At 42.4% G+C, this 17,800-nt stretch overlaps 1 protein-coding gene across 1 annotated transcript in view; it reads right to left on the bottom strand.

The window, feature by feature from the left end:
- The window catches only part of TGFB2 (transforming growth factor beta 2), a 61,852-nt gene extending 44,058 nt beyond the window's left edge, over positions 1-17,794 (bottom strand). Inside the window, exon 1 of the mRNA XM_027681868.1 lies at positions 17,082-17,794. Within this exon, the coding sequence (XP_027537669.1) occupies positions 17,082-17,424 (343 nt within the window). The 5' untranslated portion in view covers positions 17,425-17,794. The remainder of the gene's footprint in view (positions 1-17,081) is intronic.
- Positions 17,795-17,800: the final 6 nt, after the last annotated feature.

Here is a 17,800-nt window from a genome sequence, read left to right as displayed (position 1 = left end):
TTTCTGGCATAGAAGAACAAGACTGCTTTCACCCAGATTTTTTGCTTTGGTGACAGCAATAAAAGTTTAAAGTTCCTTGACAAAAGCGATGAAAAAATTATAAACAACACAGAATAGCTGCCAATACCCTTGAACTAAGAGCACTCATGCCTACCTGCCTAGCTGTCAGTGCCCAAAAACAGTACTGATGCTTCATAACGCTAAAAGTAAGATGGGTATTTTAGTATTTACTTAACATTAACAAAGCCTCTAAGGCAGAAGGATCCCAGGATCTCACAGGCTTTCCAAATTCCAGTCAGAGACATGAATTCTTACCAGAAAGGCTTTAGTGGAGCAAACGCCATTTGCACAGCACACATGATGTACTTGTTCTTGACGGTATTGGCTGCTTTTAGCCAAGTCAGCCACTGGCAATTTTTGTGTCCAACCCGAGGATCATGAATTGCAACAATCCAAACTAGAAGTTTTTAAAGCTCACCTCAGCATACCCAAACTTTCACAAAAGCAGACAAACCAAAGCCTCTCCCAATATGTCGAACAAATTGTTTCTTCCCCCTTGGAAAACCGCACGGGAGGATGAGAGAAGTTTCCTCATGACACTGAGGCTTTGTATTGCTTTGAGATTTCCCATCACTATTGATGCAAGTGCAGAAATCCGCTCCTTGGGTGAGTTATCTTTTGTCACCAACTAACTTGAGTTACTTATCTTTTGTCAGTTGTGACTTAAGGTAGAGTCAGGAACCCCTCACCATTTGCTGACTTCACTTTGGGTTCATGGTAAAAGCTGAACCAGTACATATATAAAGGAACGCATCCCTTACGAAGGCATTTTGAGAATCCACAGCATCTCCAGGTATCACTGAAGCGCCTTAGGAAGGAGGCAAGCAAACAGTTACAGATTTAGGCATGTCAGACTTGGAGGCAAATAAAAGAAAGCCTTCTCCACAGGAGTCACTTTCACACTGGGACCTCTTCTGAAACATGTCTGTTATGAAACCAGAAAGGGGATAGAGACTTCCAAACTTTTTCCCAGAGGCTTAAAAGAGAAGTCTTCTCACTTGTGTATTTCTGATAAAGGCCCCAGCAATGGAGACCAAGGAATTAAGTTTAATTAAGTTTTACAAGGAAACCTGCAAAATTGAATTTCTAAGAATACTCCAAGAAATAAAGCATTTTCAGTGTTGCTGACACCAACTTGTCTGCAGGTGTCCAAAGCCAGAATGCAGTGCTGAAGCCCTCCTCCTGCCCAACACTTCACCTCAGCAACAGGGCTCAGGTACTCTCTAACATCCAGGGCTCCAAAACCAAACCCACAAATCCAAACATACCTAGAACTTTGGAAAAGCAGGAAAAAAAAAAAAGATATGGGAATGAGAACATTACAGCACATCCAACCCTAAATATGCTAATTATAATGGAATAGGATAAACCACAGACTTAGATCCTATTCTTCACCAAAAAAAAAAGGTCTGTGGATGATTATACAAAAAGTGAACTCACACCAGGTGATAATGATGGTGGCCAGGAATATGAGAGCACTCAACTTCCCTTTCTGGGTATTCAAAATCACACACACAGAAACCTGCGCTGGATTGCCGAGCACAAATTAGCGTTTTTCATCTACTGCTGTTTAGAAGAGCAAGCTGCACTCTCCTCCTTTATATATATAAATTTCTATAAATGAGTGGGCCTCACTACTCAGATATTCTAACTGGAAGACCTAAAAGTGGTCAGGAAATTTCAGGACTGCCTTGCAGAGAGGGGAGGAGATGAAAGCAAATCCCACGGCACAGGCTCTGTTCCTCTCGCCCCACCTCTGCCAGGAAGCGCTCCTGTTTCCCTGGCAAGCAGTGCAGCTGGCTGCCTTCTCCTGCTCGACCAAGGGTCCAAAGAACAGCCTTTCCAAACTATTCCCTGGCTGAAGGAAGAAATGAAAGCAAGTTATTTTCAAGAAAAGCAGATTGGATTGTCAAACCCTTTCACTCTGGGGAGGAAAAAAGAAGAAGAAAAACGAATTCTACAAGAACTAAAAGTGTAATGGAGAAGGAAAAGCAAAAGAAAATTATACATTTTTTTTTGCATTGCAGAGAAGTCAAGATTCACAGACTCAAAGCAGAGGCAACACATTAAGACAGCAGACAACACACCAATGCTAGAGACAGAAAGAAGTGAAAGTTTTAAACCCCATTAAAATCGTGCAATCTTTCCTGCTTTGTAACTAATTACAATTGAAATGATTTACACCCTGGTGCAGTGTAAATCAGGAACAGAAAAGCACTAAGATTTTAAACCTTAGGAAAAACTGTAGGCAGGAGAAGTTGATGCCACTAGTTGCCTGCATGCACCAAACACACACCTGCCTGCCCATGCAAACGTGCTCAGCTTTCAACTCCTTCCTCTCCTTTTCACCATGGCTGGCCTCAGAAGCTCCCAGGCCACTTCTGAAGATCCTTAAAATGTTTTATGTACTGCATGGGAAATACGTCTGCTCATTAAGCCCAGAAACAACTACAGAGATGGACATGGAAGGATTAGGAGCTGCAGAACAGACTGTACAGTACAATAAAGCTTGGAGAAGCTCATCTGCAGAGCTTTACCTACCACTAGCCACAAATTGTGCTATTGTGGAATTTTGGCTATCACAGAGAAGATTAATGTAGAGTAAATGGTCATTCTCTTTTATATAGTAACTTGTAAAAAGCGGACTGCTCCCTGAAGATACTTGCTAGAGTTAGCTCCAATTTAGTGTTAAGAGGATGGACTCAATAACAGTATCAATTCTTATTAAGTACAGATAACCCTACTAACAAGGTCCTTTTACTAAGTCTCAATTACTAGGATGACTTATGATCCATCAAGGCCTCTGCACTATTTTTAACACAAGTTAAATTTCTTTATAGGTTAAGGGCTCAGACCTCTGGGTGGGGTAGGAAGAACATATCCACTAACTACTTTGCACATAGAGTCACCAACTGAGTCAGTGACTTGGAGGTCTCCCATGTCTTGTGCTATTGAACATGGAAAAGAAACCCAAAAATATTATTTGCCTTCCAAAATTATGGTTTCTGGCAAAAGAAGCAACCTCACAGCTGGAGTGTCTGGCCTCTTGCTTCTCTGAGGGAAGAGCTGCCAACACTACGAGCCCTAGATAACCCGTCACCACCTACTCTGTAGTTTGGAGCCATGGGTGGCACCGCTTTCGCCATCACAAGGGCCACCAAACTCTGCCAGGCCACGTCTTTACGTCTGGTTCCTGCTGAGATATGGTAACTCTCTGATGAGCCGGTTTCTACAGAACCCTTATTTTACGTCCCTGGCATTTCGACAGAGAGCCGGATGTAGGTACTGTTTTATTTTGAACACAGAAGTGAGGTGCTTGACAGGCAAGATTCACAGCTTAGGTAGAAGTGATCACCTCACGTTCTACACAAAATAAAGACCCAAAGAACTGAACACATATGGGTTTAGTATTATGAAGGAGACATCATTACAAAGATGATACAACCATGAGCTGAATCAACTGGACAGAAGTGTTTACAGAGAAAACTTGAAAGCATAACGGACCAACATTTAGTTTGCTGAACAAGTAGAAATGACACGGTTCCCCAGTCAACAAATAAGACCACCCGGGTTAGAAAACTGTCTCTGAACAATGAAACCATAAGAATGCAACTGTAAGAAGACAAAATTAAAATATGCAACTATATATTACCGAAAAAAAAGTAAAACTAAAACTAATAGCTGCTAAGAACTACTATAACATCAGAAAATAAGAACTGCAGATAACAGATGAGCAAAAACAAGCAGGCACACCAGCTTCATAGCCAAGAAACTTAAAGATGAGATTTACTTAAGTACTAAGGAAGCTTAACAGTGATATTCATCCATTACACCATTAAAACTGTTGAAATAGTAATACAAAAATATGAAATATATTTCTGTAGATAAAAAAGCCAGGCAAGCACAAGATGAAAATATTTTTTTTTATTCCAGCAGCAACTCAGAAGGTCTTAAAACAACACTGTAAAACAAGCAAGACCAGATAACTTGCCTAAAGACTTTTTAAAGAGCTGTCCAAGGAGCTATCTTAATTACTAAAACTAGCTTTCAATAAATCCTAAACACTGAAAAATATCCTAAGGGCAGAACATAATTGCTAATACACAATCCTAAACAGGCAACCTGTGATACCGCACATATACAGTCAGCTTTATACTGATCCCAGAAAAATCACATAAAGCACGTGAATGAGAATCAGCTCAGAAGAACGAAGGGAGTATAATCGACACCAGCTCAAGGTAAACACTGGTCCAGTGCCTTAGTGAGTGACACTGGTAGGCCTGTTGGTAAGACAACTGTTTTAATATAATGTACTTGGGCAGCTGCAAGACATCTAAGCTGGCACTACACAATTATTTCATTAGGAAACAGGAACAACAGGACACCACCAGGGCCAGGCAGTAAATGAATAAAAACCTTGCATTTTCATGAGACTCAAAATACAACAGTAGGCAGCAAACTATTATTGAGAGGTAAGCTTCTACCAAAGTCCCACAAGGTTCATTTTACTGCACTCTACTATTTAATACTTTTATTCATCATCTGGAAGGACACTAAACCCTTACTAACTAACTGTAGATGAAATAATGATACATATGTGTCAGATAATGAAGAAGATGCATCAGGGACTTGAAAACAGTGACTTGAATTTTGAATTATCAAGATGTAAATATCAGTAAAATCAGTATGAAAATACAACTCTAGGACAGAGAAACTGGCCCACACTTACAAAGTAGGAGATGCCATCCTGAGAGTCAGCACCTCTGAAAAGAACTTGGGGAAGGACAGGAAGAGACCCTGGGGGATAATTACCCATGCATGAATTTTAACTTTTCCTTGTAGAGCTCCTCACAAAGTTACTGCCAGAGTTAGATCCATACACTCTGTAATACAGAGCAGAGTCTGCAACATGCATGTAACTTGATAATGGCAGAGCCGCTCTTGAAATAGTATCCAATACTTTTGTCCACAATCTTAGCAGAATAGGAATAAAGCAGAGGAGTTTCAGAGCAAAAGCGTGTGAATAACTGAAAAGGTCAGAAAGTATCTCACGGAGCACAGCATACTGAACTTAAAAGAGCTATGGCTCAATCACAGTCTACGGATCTGAAAGACACTCAAAGTCAGATAAAGCAGCCCATGCTGAGCTCCTGGCTGGTAACTGCAGCATCTTCCAGCAGCCATGCCAGCTTCCTCTCAGCCAGATCAGTTCCCCTCTGCAAAACTCCATTTCTTGTGGGTACCTACACAATGCCCACAGATTTGACAATGGGTCTTCAAAATAGCACAGTGAAGGTTTAAACCAGATTCAAATGCTAGAACTTGAAGCTAAACAACTTAAACCACAAAGATACTCATTTCTAGTGTGTGTAATTAATCCCTGGAATAATTTACCAAGCGCAAACTCCTTTTCAAAAAGGAATTAATTCAGCAAAACTCAATGGCCTGGAATATGCAGGAAGGGAGACCAGGAGTCCATAATGAGGGCTTCCAGCCTTTTTAACTTTTCCATTCTACCGTAACTCGAAGCCTCCTAGAGCAATGTCAGTCTCATCCTTTCTAAAGTACAGAATGATATCAACTAGTCATCAGCTATGATTGTGAACAGATCTGGAATGTTATACTCTGAGAAGAACATCCCATCCTTGTTGAGATAAGCATCTTCTTCAATTGTAAGGCAACATACATGCTCAATCATAAAGCTGCCTGCAGGTCTGGCTGTCATTATATTAAGGCACTTTATCCTCTGTGACATTATAATATTGCCATAGATTAAACAAGAACCATTTGGTTTCAAATCCCCAATCAAATGTCTTAGGACAAAATCTCATCCCACCAGATAGATAGAATACAAACACAGATAGAATACAAACCAAGCTTTTTTCTTTACTTGTTTTTAAAAAACAAACACACAAAATCCCAACAACCTGTGGTGGATGTTGAGTCCTTCCAGGCTTTGAAAAGTACATGGTAGTAGTATAAACATGATAGAAAAGAGCATTCAGGACATTTCTAAACAGCAAAGCAGGTTTACCTGCCACAGGCTTCATCTGAACAAAAGGCTGGGATTCTCAAAGGCTACGAAGGAACACTCCTTTAGATGCTGCCTAAAACCCTGACCACAATGACTGCTTTTCTTCCCTAAACAATCACTGCACAGAATCCAGTTTCAACCAGAAAAAATCTGGAGTGACTTTACTGACTCAAATCAAATTGCTCCAGCTCTTCATCCATGAAAAAAATGTATCTCAAAAGTTAACTCATTATTTTGTGAGCCACTTAGAGACATATCAAGTCAGAAAGGCTTTATGTAAAACCACACGCACCTTCACGCTATAAGCACAGCTCCTGTTCCCAAACTACTTGGCTTTCCAGCTTGTACACTCAGCATATATCATGTACCAAACTGATTTTCAGAAATGGTTCTCCTGGCTCCAGCTCTATACAGAACTGACTTCTAAGATTTTATTGATAACATAAAAACACCTTGTTGGCTTAGCCATGACCTTTCTTTACAGTCCACTACACAGAGATTTGCCACATTCTTATTCACAGCCTTTAGATTAGTCCCTGCTCCAGGCACTGAGGTCTGATTTTGCACATGTTTCTAAGAAGTGTCTGGATGTGGAGTGATGAGATTCTAGACAAAAACTCACTGTGGAGAGGATGATAAAGATGTATTATGGCATGTTTATTTGCCAAGACCTTTGCAGTCAGATGGTCATTTATTTTTGACAGAGGGAGATGTGGAATACCTAAGAAGTATAGGACTTGAACTCATTCCTCCTTCCCTGCATTCTGCAGTTCTTGTCATATTGCCACCATATGCTGTTCCCAGATGACATCTGCCATCAAATGATTCTATCAATAAAGCAAACTGTGGTGTTTATTTTCAAAAGTGAAGTTTGTGGGGGTTTTTTTTGCAAGGCCTTATGCAGAAGAACATCTCCAGTGGCAACTCAATAAAAGGGAAAGTACTGCATTACAGTAATACATCCCAATGTATCTTGAAGATGTGGCCATTCCCTGAAACAAAGGAATGATACTTAATACCTGACCAAAGACTTTTGCAGTCAACGGAAGGACTTCCAGTGTTTTCAGCAGGCTTTGGACCAGGTCCCTTAATCTGGGGAACATATTCTCAAAAGGCAGAAAAATGGAAAGGTTTGACTGTATCACATGTATAGCTGGCCTGGTGGCAAGTGTGCATGAGGCAGATTCCTTTCCAGACTCTACCTCAACAAACACACTTTCAGCCAGAGAAAATTAAGTCTCCCAATAAAGTGGATAGATAATAGGACTGCAACTTGGAAGGAGGTAAGTTCCTTCAGACACATGATATTGTTATAACTCAGCCTCTGGCCACCTTTGTAAAGATCTCTTTTTCTAGATTATTTTGGGACTCTTTTCTTCCCTAATTAGCAAGGGGAATGTGAAACTTCCAAATACATGGCTCCTAGCATCAGGGAGGAATGCAAGCTGGGATGGGGGAATCCAGATTCAAAGAGGGAGAGAAAGCTCAGGCCCCCAACAATCTGTTCTGAGTCCATCCGAACTGGGGCAAAGCTGCTTGCTTAGCTCCCTTACTTTCCAAACTGTATATCCTGGCAGGGAGCCTCTGTTCCTATCACATCACCAGATCAGAACAGCAGATTTATTTTCAAGAAAGCTGGAACTTGTTCCCCACTCACAGACCTAAAGATGTATGTATGTCTTCTGCAATAGCCTGCCATTGTAGGCTGGATAAACACGCAATGAGTGCAATAAATGAAACATACAGACATCTTTCAGCATACCTCAATGTTGAAATGTGGCTACTTCACTTCCAAAGCGTGCATCAAGAAAAAATTGAGCATAAAGCAGTGATTGGCACAAGACACGTACAGCCCTTGCTCTGCCAGGGAGGCCCAGAGCCAACTGCAACAGCCAAGAAAACTGGGCTGGATCTCTCGGAGATTGGGCGAGAACAAGAACATCAAGGATCTGCATAGATCCAACACACCTCCAGACTGTTCACAGTGTCCAATCAGGTCGGAGAATACAATTTATCATTTATCCTCCCTGAAGGCATGAACTTGAACGAAGAAATGAACTTCAAGTACTGCATGTGCCAATGGACCTGAACGCTGGCATCCATAAATTTTGCTTAATAGGCATCCACTAAGCATTTTGTTTCAGTATTATCCACTCAACTGGATCAATTCCTGCACCAAAACCTCAAAGTACAAAGGCCAGGAACTGTGATGCAAAGGGCAGAGTTGCCCCTCCACAGTCACATTCATGGGAGAGCAGAGACATCTCTCACCTTTCATAGAATCACAGAATCAATGGGGTTGGAAAAGACCTCCAAGATCATCGAGTCCAATCCTTGATCCAACACCGCCGTGGTTACTAGACCATGGCACTAAGTGCCACGTCCAGTCTCATCTTAAAAACCTCCAGGGATGATGACTCCACCACCTCCCTGGGCAGCCCATTCCAATGTCTGATTACTCTCTCTGTAAAAATTTTTTTTCTTAATATTAAACATAAACCTCCTCTGGCACAGCTTAAGACCATGCCCTCTTGTCCTACTGCTGGTTGCCTGGGAGAAGACACCGACGCCCACCTGGCTACAACTTTGCTAGTCTGGGCCACCCATGAGACCAAGCAGAGGTGGGACAAGGAGCAGCATTCTGCCACAGGCTCTTGTGAACACTAGGCACTGACCACGCTGTGCCTGATCGCCACTTCTGCCATTGTTTCAACCCACTGCTGCATCTGAAGAGGTTAAATTTGCAGCATCGTTTTTACATGCCATTTGGAAGATGGAAAGTTTTGCAGGTGTTCTTCTTTCAAGTGTACAACTTGGCAGTCCTGGAGAAGATCTTTATGACTGTTTGCCCAAAGCCCAAAAGAATTAATTTTATACATATTGGACAATGCCCACTCAAATAAGCAACAACTACTCTCTGTTCAATTTGGGGTACTGGAGATCAGCTGTAAACACAATTGTGAACTCAGGATTAGTAAGTATTATTGTGCAGATGCCTTTATCAAGTATGTGATTGTGAGGTACTCTCTGACCACTTCATAAGAGTCAGTGCTGCTAACATCTATTAGTTTTTCAACCTTCTGAGTACAAAGTCCACCCACAGGGTTGGGGGTTTCTGTGGATTGGTTTTTTTTTCCACCCCAAGGAATGAAAACCAACATGTTCTGATTCCTATCTTTCAATCATCACTATGGGTAAAGATATGCTACCATCACTATTTCAGCTCAGCTAGCTGATGAATTGCAAATGTTATATGTAAACAAAAACAAGTAACAGAAGGAACTTCAACAGGCTTAGCTCGCGTTTAAAATTCAAAGCAGGGGTTTAAAAGAGATGAAGCCAGGGAAAACATTGCATACTAACACCAGCCAAATAGGGAAAAATAACCAAGTCGTAAGCCTGAAAAACTGAAATGGAAAGAATGACAGATTTACTGCTGCATTTGATGCACATAACCACTGATAGACTCTCCCCAGGAAGTGTTGAAATTACCATCACTGAAATGAATCCAGAAGCTAAAAATTAAATTATCTTTCCCAGAACATTCCAATTTGGGCTTTGGCAAAAACAGATGTTTTAATACTCTTGAATATACGCACGCACGTGTGTGCACACATGCACACACACACATACACTTCAGTACAGTATCCTCTTTCACACGAGACCTCCCTCTTAGCTTTCACAAAGCCAGACTGAACTTACGGTCATTCTGCAAAGTCTCTGCTTCAAAGTCTCTGCTCAAATGCACAACTGTCAGATTAAGCAACCCATAAGGAGTCTTACAGCAGCTCCAAGTTATGAATGAATGGTTATTTGTGAACTTGCCTGTCAAGACAGATGCGGTATTTGTCAGTGCAGTGTGGGTTAGATATGATGGGAAGGAGCCAAACAAGCAAAGTGAAAGGTCAGTATCACAACATTTCCCTTCCCCACCCCTCCTCAGTTTGCCTAAAACTATGTCACAGCTTTTGCTGAAGTCCAATACAGTAGTCTATTTTCATGTGAGTTACCATGCTTATTTGAAAAGAAACATTCATGCAAGAAAAGCAAAAGAAAAATGTGTGCAGAGGAAGAGACGAACGGGAATATTTTTGAGCAAGAAAGCTACAGCAGAGGGACAAATCCAAGACTGACAGAAAACAACACGTCTTTAAAAATACGGTGATACTTGAATCAAGACCACCCTGTGGAAGTTGAAACATAATGCATTGTTTTCCTTGTTTTAAAATGTAGTATTACAAGGATTACAAGCAGGTTAATTTATATTGGAAGGGACATCTAGTCCAACCTCCAGCTCAAAGCAGGGTCAGCTTTGAGGTCAACTTATCTTTTATAATTTATACAATTATTTTTAATAACCTCAAGTCAGCATCGCACTCTACTAGGTCTTATATAACAACACAAAGAGGCTCTCTCCCTAGGGGTCATTCAGTGGGGAAAAGCTCAGCTCTACAATAAAGATCCCGAATATTCAATGAGCATCACACATGAAATGAGAAGGAATCCTCACTCACTGTCCAAATTAAAACTTGAACAAGGGAGAGATGTTCTAAAGATCCTCTCCACACTTTCTGCTGTAAATCTGCTGCAGGGATGCCTGTGTGGTCTAGCACCTCCTGGAAACCAAACATAGATGCTAGAGAATACCAGTAGCACCACAAGATGTATTTCAGCGGAGCCTGTCTCATCACAGTGAACGAGCAGTCTCTCTACACTGCTGCCTAAACTCATCCCACATGACCTCCACCACAAGGAGCCAGCAGCTTTCCAAGTGGCATGTATGAACTGCCACACGGCTCCCTTTGGAAAACCTGACTGGTTTAAAGAATGCTATGCTACCCAAAGAGGCAACTTCTCTACTGCAGACCAACTTGCAGAGCACCAAGAACACATAAAAACCTGCTCACCAGACAGGTCTAACGAAGCCAGGTCTAGCACTTCATTTCTGCAAAGCCAATCCTGTGCCATTTGAGCTAAGAGAACCACACTACTAAACAAGGCTCATGAGTCATTCATAAATTCAAAAACAACTGGTCACACTGGAAGGAGATAAAACACAACCCTTGACACTAAGTTTTTTTTCCCAACACTTTATCCTCTTGTTACAGACAAATCTTTGACTTTCTCCTCTACACCTTGCAGCTGTATGTCTTGTGCAGTCGGGTGCCCAGCTGCAATCACTTAACACAGAAAAGACAGCAAGAACAAGCATGGGGGAGATGTTTTAAGAAGAAACATAACTGCTACAGATTGACTACTACAGGGAGCCAACCGACAGTGATGCTGGAGCTAGGTACCTACTAGTACACATCACAGCTGAAGGGGAAACAAGCAACAGCCTGTGGTCGAAGGCAGGGTGCAAGCTTTCCCTAAACAAATGACCAAACCAATCCTTTTAATCTAAAAAATCAGCAGAAACATCTGTAACACAGTATTACATTAAATAATACCTGGGGAGCATATCATCCTCAAGCTAAAAACTGCCTGCTTGAAAATGTGCTGCATGTGGTTTCACAACAGGAACGGAAACATTTGTGTGTCTTCACTCATGACTCGACTTGTCACCGTACCCTGGGGTTCCTCTCTTTATCTGTAATACAGAAGCAGTCTAGCACATCAGTGCAAAGGCAAAAGAAGCCAGCTGCCCAACAGGGACAGCCTTCTTCAGGATCACAGGAGCACTGAAGAGTTTCTTCTTTCCTCTGTAAAAAAATCCTGTAAAGCATTTCCTTCTCACTGGGCTCTGATGCCCAAATAACAGATTTCAACACAGTGAGAGGGATTTGAACTGTCTGGCTTTGTTCATCCCTGCAAATGTGCCATAAACCAGGCCCCGATTCAGGGAGCTAATTAGGCATACACAGAGCCTTAATGCTAATTAGTCCATTCATGTGTGTGAAGCTCCGTGCATGTTTCAGAACTGTGCTGAAGAAGCTCACTGAGAATGACAGCCAGTTCTCATTCATCTTTTTGCTCAGCTCCAGTGCAGACAGGAATCTCAAACTGACAGCAAGACAGTGGAAGTAGTAACTTCAAAGTAACACAGCCATACTGATGACCACTACTGTTCTCACACAGAGCACAGAGGATGAGCCAGGCTAAAACCAGGAACTAATGAAGATGATGCTCTGCTTTCTTCCCTCAATCACCTACTCACACCTTGTCCTGCAAGTGGAGCCAGCAAGAGCAGCACTCAGGGCACTTCCTGCACATCTCCAGCCATAAGCAGAAGAAAAGGGCACATTTTCAGAAAGGTCTCTGGGACAATAAAACATTCACACTATCAGTGGGCTGGAGGGTGGGGAGCATTGGGGCAGTGCTGCATATTCACAAAAACTGGAACGGGCTGCCCAGGGAAGTGGCTGACTCATCACCTCTGGAGGTATTTAAAAGTATAGATGTGGCACTTAGGGACATGGCTTAGTGGTGGATTTCACAGTGATAGGTTAAAGGTTGTACTCAGATGATGTTAAAGATCTCTTCCAACCCAAATGAGTCCATGATTCTATCTAACTTCTCACCAAATTACAGCAAAAAATGCCTCTTTTAAACAGACACCAGAAATAAACTTAAGGCAGGTTTCAGAAAGGACTTGGGAATATAGCCCTAAGTTTCTGTCTTGCAGTTCATCTGACCTTGCAGTGTTAAAGACAGTGGTCTTTAGGTATTTAGCTTTTCTGTAGGCTTCATCCTCTGGAAGAAACTCAAGGACCATGTACCATGCCAGACTGGCTCTTGGACCAGCCCCTGCTTCCCAGCTTGGCACCCTGCTTACAGCAAGTAGATGGTGATTCAGAAGCCCGGCAGGAAACACATGTGGAGCTCCCCTTCATTAGTGCACTAGAGCATGTTATTTTATTATCCCTCCTAGTATGCAGAGGACTACTGTCTAGAAAATTACCCTGTCCCTTTTTAAAGCCATTTGCAATTTCCTGAGTTTTTTTCATAACCAACTAGGAAGAATGCACTAGGTGCCATTCATGAAAAAGGAATAAGGAACTGTTCCTCCCATGTCTCTCCTCAGGAAAGCCTTCACATTGCTGCAGGTAAGAGAGCATGCCTGGCAAATGCCTCTTACAAGAGGTACTCCAGAGCACAACCATAGGTCCAGCATAGCTAGAAAGATTAAGCTCTGTGTTATGTTAAATGCAAACACAGGTGAGCTGTGCAGTCATAGCTGTTAACATCATGGTAATGATGTGGCCAGTGCCGGCAGCTACGTCTGCACAAGCAATTCTTACCCTGAAGACAAGGAACCCACAAATGTATAATTGCCAGTAAAGTGAGTCCCTGTTGATAAAGTAGAAGCATGTTATTGTGCTCTGCCAGCTTATAATGTTGTCTTTCATGAGGTAAATCTTCCACAGAGCGATGGCCTACGTAAAGCAATATTCACAGTATAGGGCTCCTGAGAAGACTAATCCTAACACTGAGTGCAGGTTGGAACCCATGGAGGCTCCTTCACACTAAAATGTGGCATGGGTAGCCTAAAACCCATGCAAAACCAGTCCCAAAACCAGAAGAACTGTGATTTCTAAGGTTACTGACTACTTACAAACCTCTCTTGAAGAATGCAGAAATTTAAAAATTTACCTGCATTGGCCTTAAGCCATCAGTACCAACCAGTTCACCGACTGTGGTAAAAATTGCTTTGAGTGAAGATGATAGAATGGGCCCCTGCCTCTGCATACATGTGTGTGTTGCCCATTTTTCTCAAGTATCCCAGTTATGCATTAGCATTACAATTCATAATCTTTAACTGTGTTGGCATTAAATTTCTGTTTATTATCAGTGCAATGTCAGTCATCACCTAGCTGAAGTATCAGGGCCTAGAAATTCAATGACGAACTGGTAAGTAATAAACTTCTAATGTTATCCAGCTTTCACAAAAATCAGTTTTAAGCATTTACTGAGGTAACTTCTCCTGGGCACAAAATTCCCAAGAACTCTTTCATGTTGTGCTCAGCTTCTATATCCCACCTTCCTTTGTAAACCGCTCTGTAAAAAACCTCAAATTCTGACTGCTAACTGGACTTAAAAGAGATCCAGTCTTTCAGCATCTAATGCATCCTGTCATGAGCACAACACAGGCAGGAATGCTTTTCAGACAAAAGCTTTCTATTTTTTCCAAATGTCTCTGTAGTATTTTTTTCTGCCACTTCTTTCCCATCTGTTGCTTACGAGTCCGGCAGTCCCTGACTTGTTGAATTTCCAGGTATATTCCAATGTGTCCTTAACCTCACGTGGACTGTCAAGCCAGATGCCCCCTTACTTCCTCAGTGCAAACTATCAGTAAACCTTAGCATAACTTTAGTTTGAGCCTTAAACTAACAGCATGTGAAAAGATTAATATGAATAATTTCAAAACTAATCAGATCCCTTCTTTAAATGTTGACATAGTATTATTTATATCCCATAAATACCTTCTTGACTAAAATTCATCCCAGGAGATTGGCATCTTGCCAGTTCTATTCATATTTACTGTATTTATACAGTACAGTTGGCCAAGGATAATATTTAAGACAAAATATGCCTTAGGGTATATACAATATCTCTTATAGCTTTCCTTTTAAATCTCCTCATTGCTAAAAATATTTAGTCTGAACTTTACAAAATGCCCCACAAAGACCTATCAGCGATCTGTAGTGATATATTGCTGACTATGAGTATAATTAGAGCATATTTGTAATACTTGGGTTGTAGTCAGTTACTGAACGCTAACAACTTGTGGTAAAAACTGAACCACTGATCTTTCCCATGCCTGCGTTCCAGCAGCTTCTGACCTTCAGTGCATTCACACTGATCCCCTTCTGTCTCCTGCCTCCCTCCAACACAGCAGAAACCATAGAGTTAAAAAATTCACTCCGAGCCGCCTAGGAGAAAGTGCCTGTGGCTGCCAGAGCTGTGCTTTCAATTTCTTCCTTTAAAATATGGTGGAGCAATTTCTTCCTTACTGTCTTTTTTGGAAAGGTTCGCTCCATCCAGCATAACTAGAGAGCAGTGGAAAAACAGTTAACCTACTTACTCTGATGCTAGCGACAGCCCTTGCACAGTAGTGCTGGATCTACTGCTAACTGGCCCTCCGATCCCAAACGTCTGATGCACTCTGTTGGTAGATACCTGCAATCTCCTTTGCTCTTCCAAAGCCTCAATCGATACTTCAGAAGAAATCTGGCCTCTGACAACATTTTAAAAATAGATGCTCTTTTGTCAAGACTATCCAAGTCACACACCACAGATATTTTAATTTTCTGGAAAGTATGCAGCTCTTGGTTCTTTGTAGTTTGTTCAAGCAAGGAGAAAGGACAGATGTGCTCAGGATGGATGCATTTTAGAATTCTAAGAGACTCCTTGTTACCAGGTCAACTCCACAAGCCAAGGCACTGCTATCGGTCTTCCTAAGCTTTGCCCATAGGTGTTCCTCTGCCTTGTGTATGATCTGACAGGTCTCAAAAAGATACAGTACATCAATGTGGAAAACAGACATGACTTCTGTGTTTTTGCTACAGCTATGAATTCTACTGAACCTCTCTGCTCATACCCACTTGGCTCCAAATATACGGGGTTTTTTTAAAAAGAAAGTATTTCTTCCCCAAGGGTAACAAGGGCGGAGTGTATTTATCATGGCTATTAAGGATGGTGCCATAATTACAATAATAAAATGGCTCTTGAGTGCCAGGATGTCCTGTACCTGATGTTGTCATTTAAGACTAAAGGAAGAAGGGAGGCAGCTGCACAGAGCGTGGGGTTCAGATACCTTGGCTGGCATCCTAGGACTATCACATGCAAGACAGAGCAAGCCCCAAAGCTAAACTTGCTAAACTAAAAATAAATAAGGGGAAAATGCAATTAGAAACTCTAGGATAAAGTTACCAAGATGGCTGCATTATCTATTTAAGCAAGAGCTATGTGCTTTTCAGAAACAGACAGCAAGTATATAGGGCATCAAGTGGTGGGGGAGGGAAGAGCTAGAAAAGCGAGCTGAATGAAAAGACAAGGGACTAGGGTTCAGATATGTGAACGGTGAAGTTATTTTCTGCTTCTGGTATTCCACTTTCCTCGGTATGATGATGATCTAGATTCCTTTAAGGCAGTGCGGTGCTTTTGCTTTCTTTTTTTTTTTCTATGCACTTAAGCTTCACTACCAAAACAAAAAGGCACGTCGTTATGATTATTAATCATTCTAAGTGGATTTGGTCAGCACAGAGCATTTGTATCCCCCTTTTTTTTTTTTGTGCAAAACGTGGCATGGATCACCAGAAGGTCGTTAAAAACAGCAAAAGGCAGACGGGCTGAGGCAGGTTCCAAGAACCCAGAAGGGAAAAGTTTTTCTCTACGTGAAATGAAAAGTGCCCATGAACCGAAAGGGGAGGCTAGTTAAAGTGGGAAGAGGAGGGAGGACGTCTATGTCTCTGTCCTCTCTGAGCACCAATCTGAATAGCAGTCCGCGGGACACTGTTCTGGAGGGACACAGACAAGACGAGCCGGCGACTTTTTTTCTCTTTTTTAAGACCTCCTTTTCTTTTCGGTTATGGAGAGATGGAAACCTGCCCGTTCCAGACACTCCAAGGGAAACAAGAGCAGTGGAAAGATATTGGCTCTTTCTGGAGGCTGTACACGGGGCTGCCGGGGAGCTAAACCCGGTGCTGGGGAGGGAGTGGGACCCTGGGCGGGGGAGCTCTATTCAGGTACGTGGTGGTGGGCAGCAGAGGCACTTTGAGGGATTCCTGGCGGACTTCAAAGGGGACCGGAAACCTCACGAGTCTGGGGGAACAGGTGACCACCCCCAACGCATCCACCCAGGCATATGTATATCCCACTACCTGAATTAAACCCTAGAAGCCTCCACCTAAGAGATGCTGAGGATGAGAGGAAGCCGAGCGAAGGCGGCAGGTTACGATACTTGGGGCTGCTATTTAAAGGTGCTGGGCACCGCTAAGCCTCGGGGGCGAAATTACGCACACATGCACAAACAGAGAGGACTTACTTTCGGGGTAACCAGGCTGCATGTCTATTTTGTAAACTTCTTTGGCATAGTATTCCTCGTCGCTCCTCTCCCTCTCGCAAGTGGCAGCTCTGTGGTTGGCTTTCTCCTGCAGCAGGTCCCTGGTGCTGTTGTAGATGGAGATGACCTCCGGGGGCACCTCCTCGGGCTCGGGGTACTCGTCCGGGGGACTGGTGAGCTTGAGTTTGCTCAAGATTTGCCCCCGGATAGCCTCGATCCTCTTGCGCATAAACTGATCCATGTCGAGGGTGCTGCAGGTAGACAGGCTGAGAGCCACGGTGGCCAGATCCACTGTGAGGAGCACGCTCAGGAGATAGCAGTGCATTTTAAGTGTTTAAATACAGCGCCCCCCCCCAAAAAAAAAAAAAAGTGACTTTAACAACGAACGACAATAAGGGGAAAAAAAATCAAAAAATAAAAAGGGATCCGTGCAAACAAAGGGGAGATCTGCAGACAAAATGCTGTTAAAAACCGGGCTGCGAGGGCGGCTCGCGATCGGAAAATGCACGGGAGGCGCCAGTGAAAAAATATCAGTAATAATAAGGAAAAAAAAAAAGGCAGCAAGTTGCTACAACTAGATAAAATTCGGGGGTGGAGAGAGCCGGACAGCAAAAAAAGGGGAGGAAAAAAGCCCCCAAACAGATACAACCAACCTGCGAATCAAGTAAATGGGAGAAAGGCTGCTCTCAGCGCGCTGGAAA

This window comes from Neopelma chrysocephalum, unplaced genomic scaffold, assembly GCF_003984885.1.
Source record: "Neopelma chrysocephalum unplaced genomic scaffold, ASM398488v2 Primary Assembly neopelma1_61b, whole genome shotgun sequence".
Classification (NCBI taxonomy): domain Eukaryota; kingdom Metazoa; phylum Chordata; class Aves; order Passeriformes; family Pipridae; genus Neopelma; species Neopelma chrysocephalum.
Note: the sequence above shows the minus strand (reverse complement) of the source record. Positions and strands in the feature narration are given on the sequence as shown.